This window comes from Coffea eugenioides, chromosome 7, assembly GCF_003713205.1.
Source record: "Coffea eugenioides isolate CCC68of chromosome 7, Ceug_1.0, whole genome shotgun sequence".
Taxonomy (NCBI): domain Eukaryota; kingdom Viridiplantae; phylum Streptophyta; class Magnoliopsida; order Gentianales; family Rubiaceae; genus Coffea; species Coffea eugenioides.
In genome coordinates this window covers 15,701,236-15,724,277 of record NC_040041.1, presented here as the reverse complement: position 1 = coordinate 15,724,277, position 23,042 = coordinate 15,701,236, and the positions used below count along the sequence as shown (strand labels likewise).

The 23,042-nt window shown below is 34.9% G+C and overlaps 1 protein-coding gene across 3 annotated transcripts in view; it reads right to left on the bottom strand.

Moving 5' to 3' along the window:
• LOC113778737 (pentatricopeptide repeat-containing protein At3g22470, mitochondrial-like) overlaps nt 1-7,960 on the bottom strand; it is a 29,617-nt gene extending 21,657 nt beyond the window's left edge. Inside the window, exons 1-3 of one of the 3 annotated variants that reach the window (XM_027324225.1) lie at nt 5,530-7,960; nt 4,983-5,038; nt 3,296-3,866 (exon numbers count right to left, since the gene is read on the bottom strand). In XM_027324225.1, the coding sequence (XP_027180026.1) occupies nt 6,556-7,557 (1,002 nt within the window). In that variant the 5' untranslated portion in view covers nt 7,558-7,960 and the 3' untranslated portion in view covers nt 3,296-3,866; nt 4,983-5,038; nt 5,530-6,555. Of the gene's footprint in view, nt 1-3,295; nt 3,867-4,982; nt 5,039-5,529 lie in introns of those variants that run through there. The other 2 variants (XM_027324227.1, XM_027324228.1) reach the window with 2 other exon arrangements.
• Nucleotides 7,961-23,042: the final 15,082 nt, after the last annotated feature.

Below are 23,042 nucleotides of genomic sequence, written 5' to 3'. Positions count from 1 at the left end.
AGTTAACAAAACTACCAAAGTTTAGGAAATTCTTAAAGCAAATCTGTCTTCTTGCTTTCTTTTCCTTTTTCAAACATTTTGCCCAATGAAATCAACTCCAATTCTATCCATTTTTGAAACCAAGGTTCTAGGAACACTTAATAAGCATTTGAAAAGCAATGGACATCAAGATTTTCGAAACAAAATGTCTCAAATCAAACCTAACCAGTCTGCTAGCAAGAAGAAAGGGTTTTCCAGATTTCCAGCTTTGGCACAGTTTGTAAATTGAACCATATCTCACTCAATACAACTTGAAATTGAAAATGGTTGGTGGTGTTGGAAACTAGATTCAAAATTCTACATTTCATTAGAACAAGTCGTTTTCAAAATCAGTTCATAAGTGAGAGAAAATAGAGCCACAAAATGCAGCTTCTACCTTTCTCTCGGATAGACCATCAGAACAGGACAACAACTTTGCCAAATCACTACGGCTCACTCAGTTCGAACTAGAAAGTGAATTTTATACTGTTGGAAAGCTAAAAATGTCTAGTTTCAAATGCCATAAACGGCACTCGATTTCGACTTTTGTACAAAGAGATATGTTCGATCAAAATGTTACTATTCAGACTGCCTAAACACATTTTCCAGTTTTCTTCAAATTTCGAAATTTCAATTTTTGCTCAACCAATTCAAATGATTTTTGGTAGAAACCTTTTACACACCATATACAACATATATCAATCAATTTTACAGCAAAACAACCCACAAAAATTCGAAAGGCAGGTACGAAAAGCACTGGATAGTTTCGGCCATCACACTTGCACCACTTTCCTTTAATTCTTTCTTCACTTTCTAACGATATACACCTCATATAACACATAAACAACATCAATCAAGCATTTAATCCTCAAGGCAGCTACCTAGAGGTCACCACAAGACCACTAACCTAATATTTAAAACAAGAAATTAAACACCTCAAGTCCGCTAGCCTAATCCATGCTTAGGTTTCAATCCCTTGCAAATCCAACCGTAAATCTTGTATTAAATGGAGAGATTAGATGAGTTGATGGTTACCTCCTTAGATCTTGAAGAAACCAGAAATTACCACCAAAAACTCCAAGAATCACCGCAAGATGAAGCCTTTCTCCAAGCTCAAGCTAATCTTCAAGTGGTTTTGAAGTTGGTTGCAATTTGAGAGGTGAAATGGAAGCAAGATGAAGGAGATGAAGAAGCTTTCTTTCCTTTCTTTTTGTTTTTGATGGTTCGGCCGGCCAAGAGAGGTTAGGAGAGAGAGAGTGTTTTGGTGTTGTGAAGCTTCTCTTGGAAGCTTAAGGAATTTGTGGCCAAAAGGTATTCAAAAGTCAACTAGGAATAGTGTCGCACGCGGGTATCACCGTTTTCTCTCTTGTTTGTTACACTTGTGCACTAAACCTCCAATATAATTCCTTTAACACTATAATTATTCACTGTTAGTAGTCTAGTGTAAGTTTCTTAAATCTCCACTTAAACATTCTGGCTCGTTTTACGCGAACTTCCGATTCGTGCGCGATAAAGCGAAGTTTAAAAGAAATTCATGTAACAATAATATAATTAACTAATACTAGGATAAATAATTATAAAATAACTATTTTAGAAATAAAAACATGAGTCCTCACACGAGTCTAGTATTTTATTCCTCAAATCTCCAATTAGTTTGTATCGGCGCGTCTTTCGGGAAACTATCGATGTAAAGCAAAAATTTGAACTCACTCACCTCTAATCCCTTAATTAATTTTTCTTAGTCTACTACTGATCATTCTTAATTCTCTAAAATTATTGCACTCTCGAATCGAATTTTGTCTCGAAAAACGTGTATTCGCTATTTCTTACTAGACGAGTCACAGAAAAATTAAATTTGCTAACGGAACGTTTTTAAAATATAAGTAAGGCATTGTTCCATGTAAATGGATGTAAAATGGTTGAAATAAATTATTCGGAGAAAACAGGTGAATAATAATTAAATAAGCCAGTAACACAAGATAAAAATAAGAAAATTTTTGGGTCCTCACATACTTCATCTTAAAAGTATAGCATTACAACTTCTAGAACATATGAACCATAAACTTTCATGCAATGTCCAAAACTGGCGCACCATCTTCATTTCCAGAAAACATTGCTTCTGCCTTTGCTTGCCTCCGAGTACAACAAGAACTAAAATGCAGCAACAGACACAAGCCAAGAACAATATTTTCACTTTTGCCTTCAACTTGTTGATTTCAATCTTCAGTTCTACATTTTCTCTCTCAGCTTCTCAGGTCCCTCAAAATTGCGTCCATTGTATTCTTCATTTTTTGGGGTATGGGTGGATTATACCACAAAAAAAAATTATAGGCACCTCGTTTCTGCATTCACTACCATTTCATAGTCAAAATTCAAGCAATATTTCAACAAATCCAAAACTTTAACACATACAAAAAATTACCCCATAATTTCTACATCCATGAAACCTTCTTGAAGGGTTTGCCTCCGTACATGCAATCACAATTCAACATTGTTCGACACAATGGCATCGCACAATTTTGTCTCCATTGTAATATTCCTTGTTTCCTTCATAAACCAAGCTTCCTATTTTTGAACCATTTGAGCCGACGACAATGTTTGAAACTCGATTACTAGTTGAGTTTGAGCATGCTTTTTCCCAACTCCTCCAATGCATTTAATTGCAATCATTTTGGTACACGGGTTTGGGAAAATTGGGCAGCTCTTCCTTTTTTCGGTGAGCCCTAGGTTTAGAATTGGGTTTTTTCATTGATTTTGTTACAGGCTGAGTATTAAAGCCCCAAAATACCCCTTTTGGTTGCTCGATTAGGAGCCCTATCAAATTTATGCAATAACACCGCCGCTAAGATCCTTGATTGGAACCACAATATAAGTTTAGGGATCAAGTTGGCTAAAAATACTAACAAGGGATGAAATTGATCGAATAAAAAAATTGTAGGGACTAAATTGACCATTTTCCCAAAAAGTAATTGTGGTATAAAAAGGCCTGCTGAGCATTGTGGTATAAAAGGCCAGCCGAGCATTATACAAGCAAACAAGTTAGTATTTTTCTTTGTCCTCCTCCTTGGCAAAATAGAAAATTGAAATAAGGACTTAAATAAACTAGATCCATACAGCAGCAGGAAAATATCAAGACGGCATGAGTTTTAGCGACGCGAGTGAGGGATCACTTTAGAATATGTGGACAAATTCATGCGATCACTAACAAATTCCATGCATACCTATGTTCCATCAATCATTTCTAAACAACAGAAATATAATATAATTCGTACAGATTTGCTGTTCTCATGAACATTGGTTAATTTCCCGTATCGGTACAAGTTACTGATCAACAGTTCAAGATCAAAGATATTGCACAGCAAAATTGGTCATAAAACATAAAAGAAGTCCAAGAAGTAACAATTGGAGCATGGAAGTTCGTTTCCTAATGAAGACATCAAAAACTTGGCAAGCAAAATTACTTGAGAATAACGTGTCGATAAAATCATTGATTCCTTTTATCCCTTTTAACTTTAAGATCTTATACTCAACTAACATACTATAGTTTAAATGAAGGCTTAAATGAAGGCTATTAAGAGGATCAGAGCCAAAAAAGCGGGATACTGTATAATGCTAATTTCGGTCACTTTGCGGGATCGTTGAACCTTTATCCTGACTGCAAGGCCTGTAACCCAATGTGGATGACCATTAGTATATCACCATTTGCTCTCAGAAATATCACGTCCTTTTCTTCAGAAGATAGTTTGTACACAACCAACATTGTATCATACAGCATAAGACAGTCGCATCCCCTGCTCCACAACAGATTAGCCCTGCCTTTCATTTGCTTTGTTCAAATGCTATGAAACCTGCATCTCATATACCAGAAAACAGTTAATAAAAATGAGCACCCGTATTCCGTAGGCAGTAAAATTAACGTGTCGAGCAGTAAAGTGAGGGAAAAAATTCACACTAAATCTCTCGATTCATAAGACTAAAAGAGCATTCTCTTGTAGATTAATATGATGGCATGCGAAAATAATCCAGCTCAGTAGTAACTACAAGCAACTAATAAACCATAGCTTTAGTTCCTAACCATACTTTGTTCATAAGCCCATATCATAGACATACCTTCCTCTCAAAACATGATCTAATCACCCAAGACTTATGTGTAAGAACAAGTGACAAAAAATGCAATATAAATCACACTGACAGCAAAAAATAAAAATAAAAATAAAAATTCAAACTAGTACACACCACACACAAAAAAAGGCTTCTTCTAAATTTAATCAGCAAAATGCAGCAAAGTGAGAAAATAAATAATGATGAGAACAAGAAGATCCAGAGTCATATTCAAGTCCACGAGAATTTCGTTTAGTTAAGGTTGATCACGCTTTGAGTGTTGGCCTAATGCAAGTTAGTTGGGGGTTCTGCTTTATTAGTCATTTACTTAGTCTTTTGAATAAATGGCTAGCTCATGTTGAGCATAGTTAGTTGCCATAGTTAGAAGTAATTATGTTGCTTAAATTGGTTTCCTAATTGTTAGTAGGACTAGATAGTAAAATTCGGCCAGCTTAGGGATTGTTCAAAGCCGAATTAGTTTCCTTGTTCTTTAGAGGTTTGAAGCCGTGACTTAGTTTCCTATTTAGATTAGGTTTTATGTCTTGTAATCCTTATAAAAAAGGGCTCATTCGTTCATCAATAAAAAAGAAGACAAGTATTCACATGTGTGTGAGAGAGTTCTCTCTTGGCTTTTCGTAGCTACCTTTGAACATCTTAGAAGAGTTCTAAGCGTTCGCTTTGGCTTATCAATTCAAGACCACGTTAAATTGTGCCGCTATTCTACCAACAACTCTTGGTTCGCTAATCTGTTAAGTTGTGGGTTGAGAAACTTTCTTAGTTCATAGCTTCGTGATTTAGAAGGGTCTGCAAATCATCTTGATTCTTCGTCTAGGTCTAAGGTTTGGTGGGAAACGAGTTCATACCTTCGAGCGGGTTCGTATCAAATAACTTCCAAAACAGCTTTGCAAAATATAAAAGCCTGCAAAGACAAGAAGAACCAGATATGAAGGATCAGCAATAAGGTTTGATCGTTGCAGGAAAATCAATAGCAGCTCAACAGAATGTAAGCATCAAGGTAAAAGCACATAATGTAGGGCAAAGTCTAGGTTATTTTCAATTCTAGAATGCAAGCCACAACTTTTAGTACACCAATATTACTTCAAGCAATGGCTTAATATTTGCTTTCAAAGAGGTTGCGAATGTTACATTGCAACAACTTGTACAAAACAGGGGCCTTCTTCCCTCTTCTCTCCCCCCAACTTTTAGCGTCACTACCGTCAATTCATCCTGCTCATACCTTTTACTTATGTCATTGCTTCCCACATCATTACGCAGGAGTACTGTATATTAAAGAAAAAGGAGATAAAAAGACAAAACTGAAGAGGATCTAATGCAATTTGTTTATTTATCATGGAAAAAACTTAATTGTGCATATATATTGCTTTCAAAGTTCTGCATCCTTGTTCTTACCAAAAGCTCATGCTCTTTGGTCTAAATAGCTCATGCTTTTCCAGAGGGGTATTGGCGCCCCTCCAGCAGAGAATAGCGAGCTCTGCTTCACCCGTCATATATGCAGAGGCCACTTAATTGTCTACTCCACCTTGGCCTCTTAGCTTCAGTGAAACAACACTGGACAGGCTCTGTTACATGTACTCTGTAGTTGTATGACTCATCACTCCACTAGTGTTGGTTCCAGTGTTCAGAAATTACTTACAAATCATAAGCTAAAGGCAAAAAAAAATCTTAGTGCAATAAAATGCAGATATGATATGGTATACACAGAAGAATAGCAACCTTGAGTATTAATTACTCACCCTCTTTTTACTCCCTCCAAGCTAAAGATTGACTGAAAACTGATTAAACAAATATAAGTAGTTATAACAAGCATTCATATGTAACCACAACTATCCATGGGGCTTCAAAGTTCAAATCGAACGTGAGACAATGGTCTAAAAAGTTTTTACACTTGTAAATTGGCTGCTTGGTTCCATTTAGAAATTGAAATGAAAGTAACAATTTTATCCTATTTAAAAGAAAATCCTCCAAATTATAAAAGTCTGAAACTTTTCTGTAATTTCAAAATCACAAACTATATTTTCAGATGTAGTTTCATTTCATGTTTCCAATAAATTCAAACATTACATTCAAGCCAAAGTACCAAAACCCATTGAAAAAGAAGAAAATGGCCTGCACAAGTTACCTCTAAAGTGATATGCCACATAGAGGTTCTCCATGAAAGGATAAACAAGAAGTCTCTCAGAAGAAGTGTTAGCAATCCAATTAACAGCAGCAGATTTCTGTAAACTGCAACACTTATCAATTGGACTTTCCGAGGGACTTTGGCTTCTTCACCAGGACTCAAGATCTTTGAGAGATTCCACAAAATATGACCAACATAGCTCCTCCAAAGCCCAGTTCAAAAGTGAACTCAAATAATGTTAGTTCCAGCAAATTAAAGTTTAGGGGCCAAACATTAGCAGGATCAAAAAGTTGCAACTAATGTGAAGGTCCTCTATATCCCGCATCCCTGAACTTCATGCTGTCTGGATCAATCTTCAGCATCGACATAAGTAGAGAAGGATTGTTCTGTTTTCCAGCAGATGAATCAAGCAAAATGGAAAAAGTAGTTGAATCCATCAAGAAACCTTTACGAACCATTTCTTCATGATAGACTATTGCGTCATCATAATGGCCCCCTTTAAGGAGTTCCTGCAGAATTACATTGTACATAACACTATCTGCCTGGCAACCACTCTCTTCCATTTTCTCAAAAAGCTCTTTAGCTTCAGAGATGAAACCTTCTGAAAGCAGGCCAGCAATCATTATGGTGTATGTTTTGACATCAGGGTCCAATCCTTTGAGGGAGAGCTTATTGAAAAGACCTCGAGCACTAACGAGCCTACTGCTTTTGCACAACCCATCAAGGATAATATTGTACATTTTTATACAAATATCTATTCCGTCAGCTTCCATTGCGTGGAATAATTGTAATGCTTCATCGACATGTCCAGTCTTGCACAATCCATCCAACACCACACAGTAAGTGTAAAAATCAGGCTTCATGCCAGCAGCTTGCATCTCATCGAAAATTTTTTGTGCAATAAGATACCTTCCTGCACTAAATAACCCTTGCAGGACAGTGCTATAAACAACAATATTAGGAGTTAAACCTTTATGTCGAATCTCATGGAAGAGATTCATGGCTGCTTCCACTTTCTTGTTCTTGAAATAGGCATTTATTAGAATAGTATAGCTATGGAGATTCGGAGTAAGGCTGCCAACAACCATCATATCAAAAACTCTCCTTGCTTCATCTATTCGGTGCTGTAAACAGTACCCATCCATTAAGGAATTGTATGTGACGAGGTCGGGATTCTGACCCTGCTGAATCATGATATGCACCACCTCTTCAGCATCTTCTGCATATCCTTCCTTGCACAGAGCATCCACCACTATACTAAAAGTAAAAACATCTGGAACAATTTTATAATCCTTCATCTCAGAGAAAAGCTCTTTAACCTCCTTCCATTTGCTTAAATTGCACAAACCCTGAATCAAAGAACTGTAAGTGACAACATCTGGGGGTATGCTCTTTCAATCATCTCCTGGAAGAGGGCAAGAGCTTCATCGACCATTTTATCCTTGCACAAGGTGTCAATGATAGCGTTGTACATAACTGTATTAGGTTTACAAAATCTTCCTTGTTTTTCCAATGCTCTGAGCAAGTCAATGGCTGTTCGAGTGTTTCCCTCTTCACAAAGTCCATGTATCACAATCCCAAATGTAACTTCATCGGGCTCACAAAGCTTTTCATATATTATCTTTTTGAACAATTCTTATGCCTGGGGAACCCTATGTTCTTGAAAGAGTCCTTTGAGTAGAGTATTGAATGTGAATACATTGGGCATAATGCCACGCTTAAAGAAGCCAGCCAACACAGTAAACCCCAAATCCACTCGGCCCATGAGGCAGTAACAATTAATCACTATAGTAAGGGTGTAATCATTAACAGGAATGCCCTTGACACACATATCTCTAAAAAGGAAAATAACTGAAGAATAATGATTCTTCATCTTAACAATACGGTCCAGCAATTGAGTGAAATCAATAACGGAAGGCAGAGGACTCATCCGAGCCATCTGCTTGTATAAGCTCAGAGCATCATCAAGACTGTTTATATTAATAATATCATTCCTCAATTCCGATTGTAATTTCAGAGCTTTTCCAGAAGACGACCTAATTTTACTACTACTAGCAGAGTAAAAAGCTAATTGAGGTTTAGGGCTTGGGAATGCAGAGAGAAATAAAGCAAGAGCAGTACAACTAACTGTAGCAGCAGTACCTAACGAAGCAGCTGCTTCCTCAGACTGAGCAATGGAAGCAATCACCGCAGAAGAAGCTCTTCTCTTCATCATCATCATCATCGTCTTCTGGTCTGAAATGAATTAATCACGGGTTTTTCGTGCAAAATCTGAAGCTGGGTTGTTGAATTGTATTTTCAGAGCTAACTTCAGGCAAATGCACGTTTATCGCTTTTTCTCAGTTTCGACGTCGTCACAGTATCGGACGTTAACCAATTTTTTTTTTAAATTTTTTTAAGGGATAATTTCAGAAACGTCCCTGAGGGTTTGCCTTAATATCACTTAATACCCTAGTGGTTTTAAAAAAAAAATCCCTCTAACCTCCCCTTGATTGTCACCCCTCGTGCGTTAAAAAATTCAAAGCAGTGGAGAGATAACAATTTACTTCCATTTGTAACATCGTCACACCTTGTGTAAATTTTAGTTATTCATTTTGGGGTTTTTAGTATGGTAATATCGATAATTTATCACACATTTTGTTTTATCAATCTAATATGATAGAAGAAATAAGAGAGATTTTTGAAATTATAGAAGTACTAAGGGATATTAAATCAAACCTTAGGAATGGTTTGTGAAATTATCTCTTATTTAATTGCTATCTTGTAAAGGCGAGAGGGATGCATGTAGTTATCGAACTCGATATTACTGAATTATAATTGTTGTTATTAATACAAGAAATGCCACCCTATGTTCTTACTGATTTGGAAAAATTACTATGATTTACCATTTGATATTACAGTGCATATGGCAATGAGAGTTTGTATAGTTAAGACGAAAATATGAAATTACGGTGATGAATTTTGTATTTAATTATTGCGCTGTAACTTTTCTACTTTTATTAGTTTTGTTTTTAATTTCAACTGTAATTTTGAGTTATATTGTAACGTTAATGATAATGATTTAAGATGAATGGTGAGGATTAATTAGAAGCAGCAAAACTTTCTTTTTACCTATTACTCTAGAATAGATTTGGGTCAAAAGGCCTCGAATCCAACGTAACCACAATTATCAGCTGCATTTTTCAAGATTCACCCGTCAACTATATGGGGCAATTTTCTAAGAATATTTGTTAAATTCAAAAACTATCTCAATTTTGGTGTTGTATGGGAGTTAATTCTCTCTTTTCGATTGCTGCATTTCGAATATGTGGCTACCACGAAAAAATATTTTCATTTCCATTTTTTTCATGTCAGACGGACTAAAAAAATTTTTTGTTTTTGCAACGAAATTGAGCTGTCCTCACATCCACATTTTTATAACGAAATTGGATGCTGTGACATGGCAATGGGTGCCCGCGGGGGGCTCGGGGCGGGGGTTGGGGCGGGGGCGGGGGGGAATTTTTCCCCCCGCTTAGAAACGGGGCGGGGGGCGGGGGAGTATACCCCCGCCCCGCCACCCGCAAAACAAAAAAAAAAAAAAAAAATATATATATATATATATATATATATATAATTATATATAAGCCAAGCAAAGCAGTAGTTGAGCAGAAAAGAATTGATTACCCACAACCTTATCAATCTGCTTGGTATATGATACATAGCTACTTGTGCCTAATACACTATGATCTTTTGTTACAGGATTGTACGATCATTACCGCATTGTAAATGTTCTAGGTGGGTTCTAGGTTCTTTTACTACAGTCCAGTAATCTTAAATTGCATCATCCTTTCAAAATTAGTGAGTTAAAGCAGGACCAAAACCACATACTTGCAAAGCATATTCATCAATTGATTCGCCTCTGATTGGCTTCTCACTCGAGGGCCAGCCTCATATTTCCAGGAACTTTGGAGTTTGCTATGAGCTCTTAAAGCAGCTTCAAAACTAGGAATTCGCACTGGATACTATCATGAAAATATTTGATCAAAGTCACAAATTTGATTCTTGGACAAAATGTTGTTAGCTTCAACACGAACTCTGGGATGCAAAATCCTATGAGCAGAACTACCATTTCCGATTGGAAAAGCTCCTTGACCCAAAATTCTCAATTTATTCATGTGTTTGGGGTAATGATCATGAAGATTTGGGAATCTACGTTATTCTCAATATAAAATTTTATTAACCCCGCGGGGGCACCCGCGGGGGAAGCGGGGCAAGGCGGCGGGGCGGGGCGGGGGGAGCGGGAGGCGGGGACGGGGACGGGGGGAACTAATAGGCAACGGGGCGGGGGCGGGGGAGGGGTCCCCCGCCCCAACCCCGCCCCGTTGCCATCCCTAGTGACAGACGTGTCAACGATACAAATGAGATAGCAGCAGTTGCCTCGTACAAATGAAGAGAATTGTATTGAAATGATAGAATCTGTTTCTTCGCATCGTGTGGTGATTTCATCATTCTCATTGTAACTTCTTTTCTTGAAATTATGCATAACAAAGATTAATGTCTACCATTAATCTTAGCTGAGGCTAATTAATAGTAGAGAGCAACACGTTTAATTTAGCATCTAAGAAATATCCGCAAAATTATTCTTAGTAAATTAAGAAAACTTTAAGAAGTCGTTTAAATGAATAATTGTTAGATTAGTATACGGATGTACATTTCTTGCAGAGAATGAATATTTGTGTATCAGATTTTAGTCATGATTTACCTAAAAAGGTCAAAAAATGATAATAAAAAAAAGCCCCATATAAGAGTTCCAGATTAGAAAATATTTTTACAAAATTGATTAAAGGAATATAAAAATTTATGAATTATTCCATTCTAAATCTAACAATCAAAATTTTACAAATACTTTTAGTATCTCAAAAGTGTCATATTTTGGATTAATATGATCATGTGCAGGTGATGCAAATTTTGACTTATTTCTTGTTATGCCCAAAGTACCCTTTTGTCTAATAATCAAAGTTGTTTCATTTCTGTTATAATACTAATAATATAAATGAAATGTTACCAACCGATTCAAAAATGTTAGTAATTAAAATGAAAACTGAAACCTTACCAACTAATTCAATAATGTTAGGAATCAAGATGAAATTTTTCCACTTAAAATTATGTCCGGTTATTTCTTGTACTTAAAACCTCTTGCTCAAAGCAATGGTAAAATATTAAATAGTCACAATTTTAAGGTTGTTGAATATCAATGTCAAAATATACATGCTCTTATGACAACTAAAAACATGCTATTAGAGTAGGATTAATCAACGCTGAGTTAATTCGTATTTTGTACATTAAATAGTTAATCTAAACTTCCGAAATAATAACTTGAATGAAAAATAAAGACTTGAAAAATCTTGGCTTGCACAAAATAGAGACTAGGATTAATTTAGAAATGCTTTTATTAAGAAATTGATCCATGCTTGCAAATAAAGTACTTGTCTGAGATCGTGGTCTAGTCAAAATTCCTAGAGCAAAAGAGTAAAAAAAAGAACTCGGTGAATATCACTAATAAAAAGGGTCTCCGCATTCATGATTAATGAGGCAACCTATAGGGAAAAAAAAAAAAAAAAAGGTCGCCGTATTACTGATCAATGCGGCAACAATTACCTGACAATTAAAAAAAAAAACATATTTCACAGTCGTCACATGTGGCGACCATGAAATTTTCTGAAAAATATCCTTTTAGAACAAGAAAAAGAAATGAAAAGTATACTTTGTGGTCGCAGTATTTTCGAAATGCAGCGACTCTAACCAAAGAAAACAGCTCTGCACAATACCAAAATTGAGATCTTTTTTTGAATTTAACAATATTTCTAAAAAGTCGCGACTATATGGTTTCATAATTGAGATGGTAATTTCAATGGATACCTTTAGAGTTCTTTGCAAATGAGTTACAATAATTACCTGTCATTAACATTGTAAAGTATTTGTTGGCAATGCACTTTTAGGGTTTTAAAAAGGAAACACACATGTGTTTAGGGTGTAAAGAGGAAAAGATGGGGCAATGAACACATCAGCTCACAATTGTAGCCAACGAGGTGGATTAATCTTATAAAGTATGATTATATTTATAGAAACATATTGGCATTCTTTTCCAGGAATTCCCGATAATTTTGAAACATTCAATACTTGAATAATGTAAAATATGATTGATTTCAGACTAACTTACAAATGTTCTTTCTTTGGCATATTCATTCAGTTTAAAGTACTCAATACCGAAATCAACATTATGTATATAGAACAGTATACATTGAAAACCACCCTACTCAGTGACCGAATAATATACTTATGCACTAGACGATTACAAATTTATTGTCAGGCTTAAGAAACAACTTGATTTGAAACTTTTATTAACTTTTGTATGCCACCTTCTTGTATGCCATCAGCTAATTTTGTAGAAAATTTTTTTGACAACTACCATGCAAACAGAGCCTAAAATATAGGGATAATTTTAGAAACCTCTATTTCACTAGTCTCCCTCCAAGTTTCGAAAATTACACTAACCTCTCTTGAGGTTAATTATCTTGTAACATTTAAACCCAATCAATACTAAAAATAATGTAATTTCATCATTGCCTCTTATCTACTACATTATTTAATTAATTTAATAGCATCCCACACATTAAAGAAAAATATTAAAATTTGTTGTTTATCATTAGGAATCAAGTTGCATATAACATCAAAAAATAGTATATTATTTTATATTTTTCATTTAATACAAGATCCAAATTACTCTTTTTAGTTATATACCCATTGTCAACTATGATCAACAACAAATAATCAAAAAATTTGTAACCAAAATATTATAGAGAACAAATTTAATATCATAAATATTCTTGTCAACACATTAAAGTTAGCTGCTATGATTTTTATGATATTAAAGTTCGTTCTTTGTAATATTTTGATTACAGATTTTTTCATGTTTGTCAATGGATTTATAACTGAAAAAAGCAATTTGAATCTTACATTAAATAAAACATATATAATGATATATTATTTTTGATGTCATATGTGATTTAATCTTTGATAATAAACAACATTTTTTAGTATTTTCTTTAATGTATGGGTTAGTATTAGATTAATTAAACAATTTAATAGATGAGGGGCAATGGCATAATAATATTATTTTCTCTCTTCTAATATCATTTTTTAATTATTAGTTAGATCTAGATGTTACAAGATAATAAATCTCAAGAAAGGTTAATATAATTTTTAAAACTTGGAGGAAGCCTACTGAAATAGTCAGAAACCTTAGGGGAGGTTTCTGAAATTATCCCGAAATGTATATAGCAATTTGACTGATGATACTATGAATAAAATAGGAGTATATTACACGGCATACACTTTCTGTGTCACTTTAAGTTGCAACTATTATAGCTTTTTCAAAGTTATTCTCAAAATTAACTATATTAAGCTTTCTTCTTTTTTTAGGGCTTTTTTTTTTAATTCAAATTAAAAGAACTTTTAACAGCATAGCTAGTTTCTTATTCATAAAGCAAACACATAGAATGTGCAAAAATCATTGATAAGAATAATTGTCATGCGAAACTATTATCTTCAGAAGATTATGTTGACTGAAACGACTTTTAGTTTGAAAGTAGCAAACAAATGCATGATATTTCCAAAACCAAACGTAAGATTTCTCGACAATTTTAAAAAATGTTCAAAAAGCATGTTTGATGAAGTAACCTAAAATATTATAAAATCATGTCGGTATCCATTTGTTAGCATGGTACTAACACTTTGCTCTGGTGGTGGAGTCAAAAAAAATTTTCAGTGGGGGCAAAAACAATATTACAATTTTTTACCTACTATTTTTTTTAGTTTTTTAAGCAAAAAAAAAATTCACTAATAGGTACAAATGATGCATATATTCCATGAAAAACATAAAAAGACAAACTCAATAATTTTATTTCAAAAAGCAAACTAAACCATTTACAATTACTCACGATGAGTTTTCATATTTTGATAATGGTTTACAACTTTCTCTTTTTGAACTTCACGAAATATATTTTTCTCAATGAAAGTAACTAAATAATCACTCATCCAAGTATCTCCCATTCTATTTCATAACCGATTAAAATATTAATCAAATTTTAAAAGAAATTAAAATCAATATGTAAGACACTAATCAAATTAAAATATTAAATAGACAATAAAATCTATCCAAGAACTATTTCACAAGTTAAAGTTTTTTATAAAATGACTTATTTATTCATTACTGGATCAAATCATTAATCCCAACATATGAACCTAATCAAGTTAATTAAACAAAAGGATCCATACAAGAATAATTTGAAAGTTAAAATATGTCAAATGGCCCTCTATTCATCATTACATTAACTCCAACATAAGAAACTAATCAATGCAAATAAAAAATAAATTATAAATCCATAAAAGCACCATTTCACAAGTTAAAATATTTATCAAATAATCCATTTACTAGTTATTACATTAACTAATTAGCTTTCAAATTTCTTTAGAATAGTAATAGCCTCATGCTCTAGAAATATATTTGCAAATAAATTCAAAATAATAATAATAAGTAATTGTTTAGAACTTGATTTTGATGATCTCCTAAAGTTGGTGAAAAGTTTAGAAAAGAGTTGCAACGATCCATGGCGGACCCAGATGATTAACTAATTTTGGTGCAATCTCTGAATCAAATGAAGTGATCAAGAGGAAGAGCAGCTAGCTTGGTTGTGGAACGAAGAGTGGCTCTCAGTTGAGGTTGGGGGGGAAGGGGGAGGAAATGGGGGACAGGAGGAGGAAAAGAAAACTAGGGAGTTGGAACCAAAGAAAGTGAATGATATGATTGGTACTTGATAGTTGAGATAAAAAGTTTTTTTTTTTTTTAGCTAACTTCAAATGAAAGTTTGTGCCACACATATCCTTTTAGAATTGGAATAATTTTATAAACCTCCCCTGAAATTTTTAACAATTATAAAAAGCTCCCCTTAAATTTTAAAAATTACATATACCTCCCATACTTTTACTGTTAACAATATAGGTCCAATAAGAAAGATTTTCTCACAAAAACCCTAAATTACCCTTTTGTACAAAAGTAAAAAAGAAAAATATAGTATACTCAATCATTTTCTTCCACACTTAATCCCTAACAACTATCCAAGCATAAGTTCTGGAAGATGCTACTTCTCCACACAAACTTATTAGCTTCTTGAATAATTCTTGGAGGAGAATTAATAGGTTTCTTCAAGTTGTATCAGAGTTTCACCATCCCTGGCCTTCGAGTCATTACAACCTCCAGACTGCAATATATTTGAGCTTTAATTCTAAAAAATGCAAAATATGTCGAAATTTCAGCTTCTTTCAAAAAATGCAGTATCTTCGCCAAAATTCAGGGAAAGACAAAACCGGCGGAGTGCAGGGAAACCATGCAACTATCCCTTTCATCTGAATCTAATCTTCCCAATTCACGAGGAAATTTGTTGACTGCTATTTTTTTTAAAAAAAAAAAAAAAAAGAACCAGAGAAATGAATCCAAACACCATGATATAATATAGCACTCTCCCTGTAAAAATAAAAAGAATAAACTCCCAAACTATTTTTAATAATGAGAAGACAGCTTTCAAAATCACACAAAACATAGATTCTCACCAAGACAAGGATTACAAAGACAGAACTGAGAAAGATGGAGGAAAGAAATGCAAATGCAATGGTCTATAATCTATTATTTTTGTATAAACTGGTTTCACTACTGAAAAGTGAAAGCAAAACCATATGTGTTAGAAGAGTAGAAATGCAATCCCCGCCTTTTAACACACTAATATTACTTCAAGCAATGGCTTAATATTGCTTTCAAAGAGGTTGCGAATGGTACATTGCAACATCCTGTACAAAAATGGGGGCCTCTTCTTTCTTCTCTCCCCCAAAATTTTACCTCCTCCCTACCGTCAGTTCATCTTGCTCATACCTTTTACTTTTGCCATCATCACTTCATCATTACAGAGAAGTATCGTACATTAAAGAAAAAGGAGACAAAATAAAATGAAAAACTGAAGAAGATCTAATAATCTGCTTATTTATCATGGAAAAACCTTAATTGTGTATATATTGCTTTCATGGTTCTGCGTCCTCGAGCTTACCAAAAGCTCACGCTCTTTGGTGGAGGCTATATAGCTCATGCTTTCTTAGAGGTGTTTTCGCTCCCCTCCAGTGGAGAATAGCAGGCTCTGCTTCACCAGTCTTATATGCAGAGGTCACTTAATTGTCTGCTGCACCTTGGCCTCTTAGCTTCACTGAAACAACACTTGACTGGCTATATTCCATGTTCTTTGTAGCTGGATGGCTCCACTATGGTTGGTTCTAGCATTCAGAAATTACTTACAAATCAAAAGCAAAGGGAACAAAAAGAAAATATTCATAGTGCAATAAATTGCAGATATGATATGGTATATACAGAAGAATAGCAACCTTAAGTATTAATTACTCACCCTCTTTTTACTCCCTCCAAGCTAAAGATTGACTGAAAACTGATTGCACAAATATAAGTAATTATAACAAGCATTCATATGTAACCACAACCATCCATGGGGCCTCAAAGTTCAAATCGAAAGCAAGACAATGGTCTAAAAAGTTTTTACGCTTGTAAATTGGGTGCTTGGTTCCATTTAGAAATTGAAATGAAAGTAAAAATTTTATCCTACTTAAAAGAAAATCCTCCAAATTATAAAAGTCTGAAACTTTTCTGTAATTTCAAAATCACAAACTATATTTTCAGATGTAGTTTCATTTCATGTTTCCAATAAATTCAAACATTACATGCAAGCCAAAGTACCAAAACCCATCGAAAAAGAAGAAAAAGGCCTGCACAAGTTACCTCTAAAGTGATATGCCACATAGAGGTTCTCCATGAAAGGATAAACAAGAAGTCTCTCAGAAGAAGTGTTAGCAATCCAATTAACAGCAGCAGATTTCTGCAAACTGCAACACTTATCAATTGAACTTTCCGAGGGACTGTGGCTTCTTCACCAGGACTCAAGATCTTTGAGAGATTCCACAAAATATGACCAACATAGCTCCTCCAAAGCCCAGTTCAAAAGTGAACTCAAATAATGTTAGTTCCAGCAAATTATAGTTTAGAGGCCAAACATTAGCTGGATCAACAAGTTGCAACTAATGTGAAGTTTGTCTATATCCCGCATCCCTGAACTTCATGCTGTCTGGATCAATCTTCAGCATCGACATAAGTAGAGAAGGATTGTTCTGTTTTCCAGCAGATGAATCAAGCAAAATGGAAAAAGTAGCTGAATCCATCAAGAAACCTTTACGAACCATTTCTTCGTGATAGACTATTGCGTCATCATAATGGCCCCCTTTAAGGAGTTCCTGCAGAATTACATTGTACATAACACTATCTGCCTGGCAACCACTCTCTTCCATTTTCTCAAAAAGCTCTTTAGCTTCAGTGATGAAGCCTTCCGAAAGCAGGCCAGCAATCATTATGGTGTATGTTTTGACATCAGGGTCCAATCCTTTGAGGGAGAGCTTATTGAAAAGATCTCGAGCACTATCGAGCCTACTGCTTTTGCACAATCCATCCAGGATAATATTGTACATTCTTATACAAAGATCTATTCCATCTGCTTCCATTGTGTGGAATAATTGCAATGCTTCGTCAACATGTCTAGTCTTGCATAATCCATCCAACACCACACAGTAAGTGTAAAAATCAGGCTTCATGCCAGCAGCTTGCATCTCATCAAAAATTTTTTGTGCACTAAGGTACCTTCCTGCACTAAATAACCCCTGCAGAACAGTGTTATAAACAGCGATATCAGGAGTTAAACCTTTATGTCGAATCTCATGGAAGAGATTCATGGCTGCTTCCACTTTCCTGTTCTTGAAATAGGCATTTAGTAGAATACCGTAGCTACGGAGAGTAGGAGTAAGGCTGCCAGCAACCATTGTATCAAAAACTCTCTTTGCTTCATCTATTCGGCGCTGTAAACAGTATCCATCCATTAAGGAATTGTAGGTGACAGGGTCGGGATTCTGACCTCGCTGAATCATGACACTTACTACCTGTTCAGCATCTTCTATATGTCCTTCCTTGCACAGTGCATCCACCACTATATTAAAAGTAGAGACATCTAGAACAATTTTATAATCCTTCATCTCAGAGAAGAGCTCTTTAACCTCTTTCCATTTGCTTAAATTGCACAAACCCTGAATCAAAGAATTGTAAGTGACAATATTTGGGGGTATGCTCTTTTCAATCATCTCCTGGAAGAGGGCAAGAGCTTCATCGACCATTTTATCCTTGCACAAGCTGTCAATGATAGTGCTGTACACAACTGTATTAGGTTTACAAGATCTTCCTTGTTTTTCCAGTGCTCTGAGCAAGTCGATGGCTGTTCGAGTGTTTCCCTCTTCACAAAGTCCATGTATCACAATCCCAAATGTAAATTCATCCGGCTCACAAAGCTTTTCATATATTATCTTTTTGAACAATTCTTGTGCCTGGGGAACCTTATGTTCTTGAAAGAGTCCTTTGAGTAGAGAATTGAAAGTGAATACACTGGGCATAATACCACGCTTAAAGAAGCCAGCCAACATAGTAAACCCCAAATCCACTCGGCCCACGAGGCAGTAACAATTAATCACTATAGTAAGGGTGTACTCATTAACAGGAATGCCCTTGACACACATATCTCTAAAAAGGGAAATAACTGAAGAATAATGATTCTTCATCTTAACAATACGGTTCAGCAGTTGAGTGAAATCAATAACGGAAGGCAGAGGACTCATCCGAGCCATCTGCTTGTATGAGCTCAGAGCATCATCAAGACTGTTTATATTAATAATATCATTCCTCAATTCGGATTGTAATTTCAAAGCTTTTCCAGAAGACGACCTAAATTTACTACTACTGGCAGAGTAAAAAGCTAATTGGGGTTTAGGGTTTGGGAATGCAGAGAGAAATGAAGCAAGAGTAGTACAAATAACTGCAGCAGAAGTACCTAACGAAGCAGCTGCTGCCTGAGACTCAGCGATGGAAACAATCACCGCAGAAGAAGCTCTTCTCTTCATCATCATCTTCTGGTCTGAAATGGATTAATTACTGGGAATTTTCATGCCAAATCTGAAGCTGGGTTGTTGAATTGTATTTTCAGAGGTAACTCAGGCAACATTTTATCGCTTTCTCAATTTTGACGTCGTCACAGTGTCGGACGTTGAAGCCCAATCAAGTCACAGTGTCGGACCGAAACCAATTTTTTTTTAATTGTCTTTTAAGGGATAATTTCAGAAACCTTGGCCCTTAATATCACTTAATACCCTATTGGGTTAAAAAAAATCAGAAACCTTTTGGTTTTTTTAAGATTTTTTTTTTTTTTTTTTATGTTTTTAGTGTTTTTGAAGTTGTTTTTATATTTTTGAGGTTGTTTTTGTTGTGTTTGTATTTTTGAAATTATTTTTGGTATTTTTGAGGTTATTTTGTTTGTATATTACTATAATATTTGGATGCGGCGACAGACATGTCAACGATTCAAACGAGTAGCAACAGTTGCCTTGTACAAATGAAGGGAATTATATTGAAATGATAGAATAATGGCCTATCTGTGTCTTCTCATTGTGATTTCATCATTCTCATTGTAACTTCTTTTCTTGAAATTATGCATAACAAAGATTAATATCTACCATTAATCTTAGCTGAGGCTAATTAATAGTAGAGAGCAACACGTTTTATTTAGCATCTAAGAAATGTCCACAAAATTATTCTTAGTAAATTAAGAAAACTTTAAGAAGTCATTCAAATGGATAATTGTTAGATTCGGATATGTATGTACATTTCTTGCAAAAGAATCTGTGAAACCCCGTATTTTTATCCAATTGTTATCATTATTACTCAAATGTCTAATATAATTTTAAGTTAACAAAATAAATAATTAGGATTATCAAGAATTTTATTGTTAATTAACTAACTCTGTAATAATGTGATAGTGGTGTCTAAATTAGTGGGTGATTAATTCTGATTAGTGGGCAAATAAGGATACAAATTCCATTAGTAATTGGCAACCTAGGATAACTATGCTTGACAACTAGCCTAATCAACGACACATCCACTTCTTTCCCCATAGAAACTATAACAAATGTGAGAAAGAAATGAAGAAAACTACAACTAGCTTTTCTTATGTATGACTCCATGACATGGCATGATGATTCTAGTTAATACTAGATCTGCAATCTAGCTCCCTAGACCTGTTCCGGCCATGGCTGGCCTTAGGCCACCAGACCCATACACCTCACTCTTTATTCCACTACAAATTGATCAAATTAACGCCCGAATGCTTGAGGAAACATAAAACAGATAGCTTGCTCTAGATAATGGTGTCGTTCTTGATGTTCCAAGAAAACTTAATTCAGTGATTACCATCAATGGTGGCCGAAGAACATGGAAAGGTGACCTGGAATCTTAAATTGGGGTTTAACAATCTCGGAGTTGGCTATCAGGAATTGGACCGAAACAAGGGTCTTTGATTTTGAGATATTTTAGCTAATCTATGTTTTGGCCCTCCGTCGTTTAGTTTCTCGATACATAGGCTTTTAAATCTTCATGGATGGATGCCAAAAAAAAAAAAAACCCGTGTGTTTCTGGTTTTGAGTTAGTCAACTGTGACTTACCTACTTAATCCTATGTTGGCTGTAATCAAGGGGAATCTTTACGTAAAAGTGACTGATATATTGATTGTTTACTTGGGAGAAATAATACTGTGGCATGTAAACCATATTGGTTAAGTTTGAAGTTGGTTACAAATGGGATAACTGATCCTCAAAGACTGAATTATGTTTGGGTTTTCAAGTTGATTTGTGAATCATGAAGTAGACCTTTCATCTATGAGCAATTTTTACTAAAGTTCGGATCAACATTGCTTGGTCTAAAGCACTATTTTAGTTGGACTTCAAAATGGTTTAATTCAACTAGTCGATGTGTTTTAGTAAGATCTCAAATGTTGGTCACTGACCAATTATGTTAAAAAAAAAAAAAAAAAGCAAGCCCCTAGTTGGCATTATTAAGTTGGTGCCTTCAGAAATGCTTATGCAATGACTAGATTGTGATTGACCAAGTTAATACAGAGACAGCTATTATATAAATAAAGTCCAGATTTTATGACAATGTTCATTATCAATAAAAGGACTATCTTTACAGGCACACGAGTTAAGAAATGATCCCTGTAGGGCTAAGATAATCATGATAAAAACAATCAAAGTATTTCAAAATTTCATTATGGCCAAAACATGTTTTAAGGGTCTGCAAATCAACTTGATTCTTAGTTCATAGCTTCGTGATTTAGAAGGGTCTGCAAATCAACTTGATTCTTCGTCTAGGTCTAAGGTTTGGTGGGATACGAGTTCATACCTTCGAGCGGGTTCGCATCAAATAACTTCCAAAACAGCTTTGCAAAATATAAAAGCCTGCAAAGACAAGAAGAACCAGATATGAAGGATCAGCAATAAGGTTTGATCGTTGCTGGAAAATCAATAGCAGCTCAACAGAATGTAAGCATCAAGGTAAAAGCACATAATGTAGGGCAAAGTCTAGGTTATTTTCAATTCTAGAATGCAAGCCACAACTTTTAGTACACCAATATTACTTCAAGCAATGGCTTAATATTTGCTTTCAAAGAGGTTGCGAATGTTACATTGCAACAACTTGTACAAAACAGGGGCCCTCTTCCCTCTTCTCTCCCCCCAACTTTTAGCGTCACTACCGTCAATTCATCCTGCTCATACCTTTTACTTATGTCATTGCTTCCCACATCATTACGGAGGAGTACTGTATATTAAAGAAAAAGGAGATAAAAAGTCAAACCTGAAGAGGATCTAATGCAATTTGTTTATTTATCATGGAAAAAACTTAATTGTGCATATATATTGCTTTCAAAGTTCTGCATCCTTGTTCTTACCAAAAGCTCATGCTCTTTGGTCTAAATAGCTCATGCTTTTCCAGAGGGGTATTGGCGCCCCACCAGCAGAGAATAGCGAGCTCTGCTTCACCCGTCATATATGCAGAGGCCACTTAATTGTCTACTCCACGTTGGCCTCTTAGCTTCAGTGAAACAACACTTGACAGGCTCTGTTCCATGTACTCTGTAGTTGTATGACTCATCACTCCACTAGTGTTGGTTCTAGTGTTCAGAAATTACTTACAAATCAAAAGCTAAAGGCAAAAAAAAATCTTAGTGCAATAAAATGCAGATATGATATGGTATAAACAGAAGAATAGCAACCTTGAGTATTCATTACTCACCCTCTTTTTACTCCCTCCAAGCTAAAGATTGACTGAAAACTGATTAAACAAATATAAATAATTATAACAAGCATTCATATGTAACCACAACTATCCATGGGGCCTCAAAGTTCAAATCGAACGCGTGACAATGGTCTAAAAAGTTTTTACACTTGTAAATTGGCTGCTTGGTTCCATTTAGAAATTGAAATGAAAGTAACAATTTTATCCTATTTAAAAGAAAATCCTCCAAATTATAAAAGTCTGAAACTTTTTCTGTAATTTCAAAATCACAAACTATATTTTCAGATGTAGTTTCATTTCATGTTTCAATAAATTCAAACATTACATTCAAGCCAAAGTACCAAAACCCATTGAAAAAGAAGAAACAGGCCTGCACAAGTTACCTCTAAAGTGATATGCCACATAGAGGTTCTCCATGAAAGGATAAACAAGAAGCCTCTCAGAAGAAGTGTTAGCAATCCAATTAACAGCAGCAGA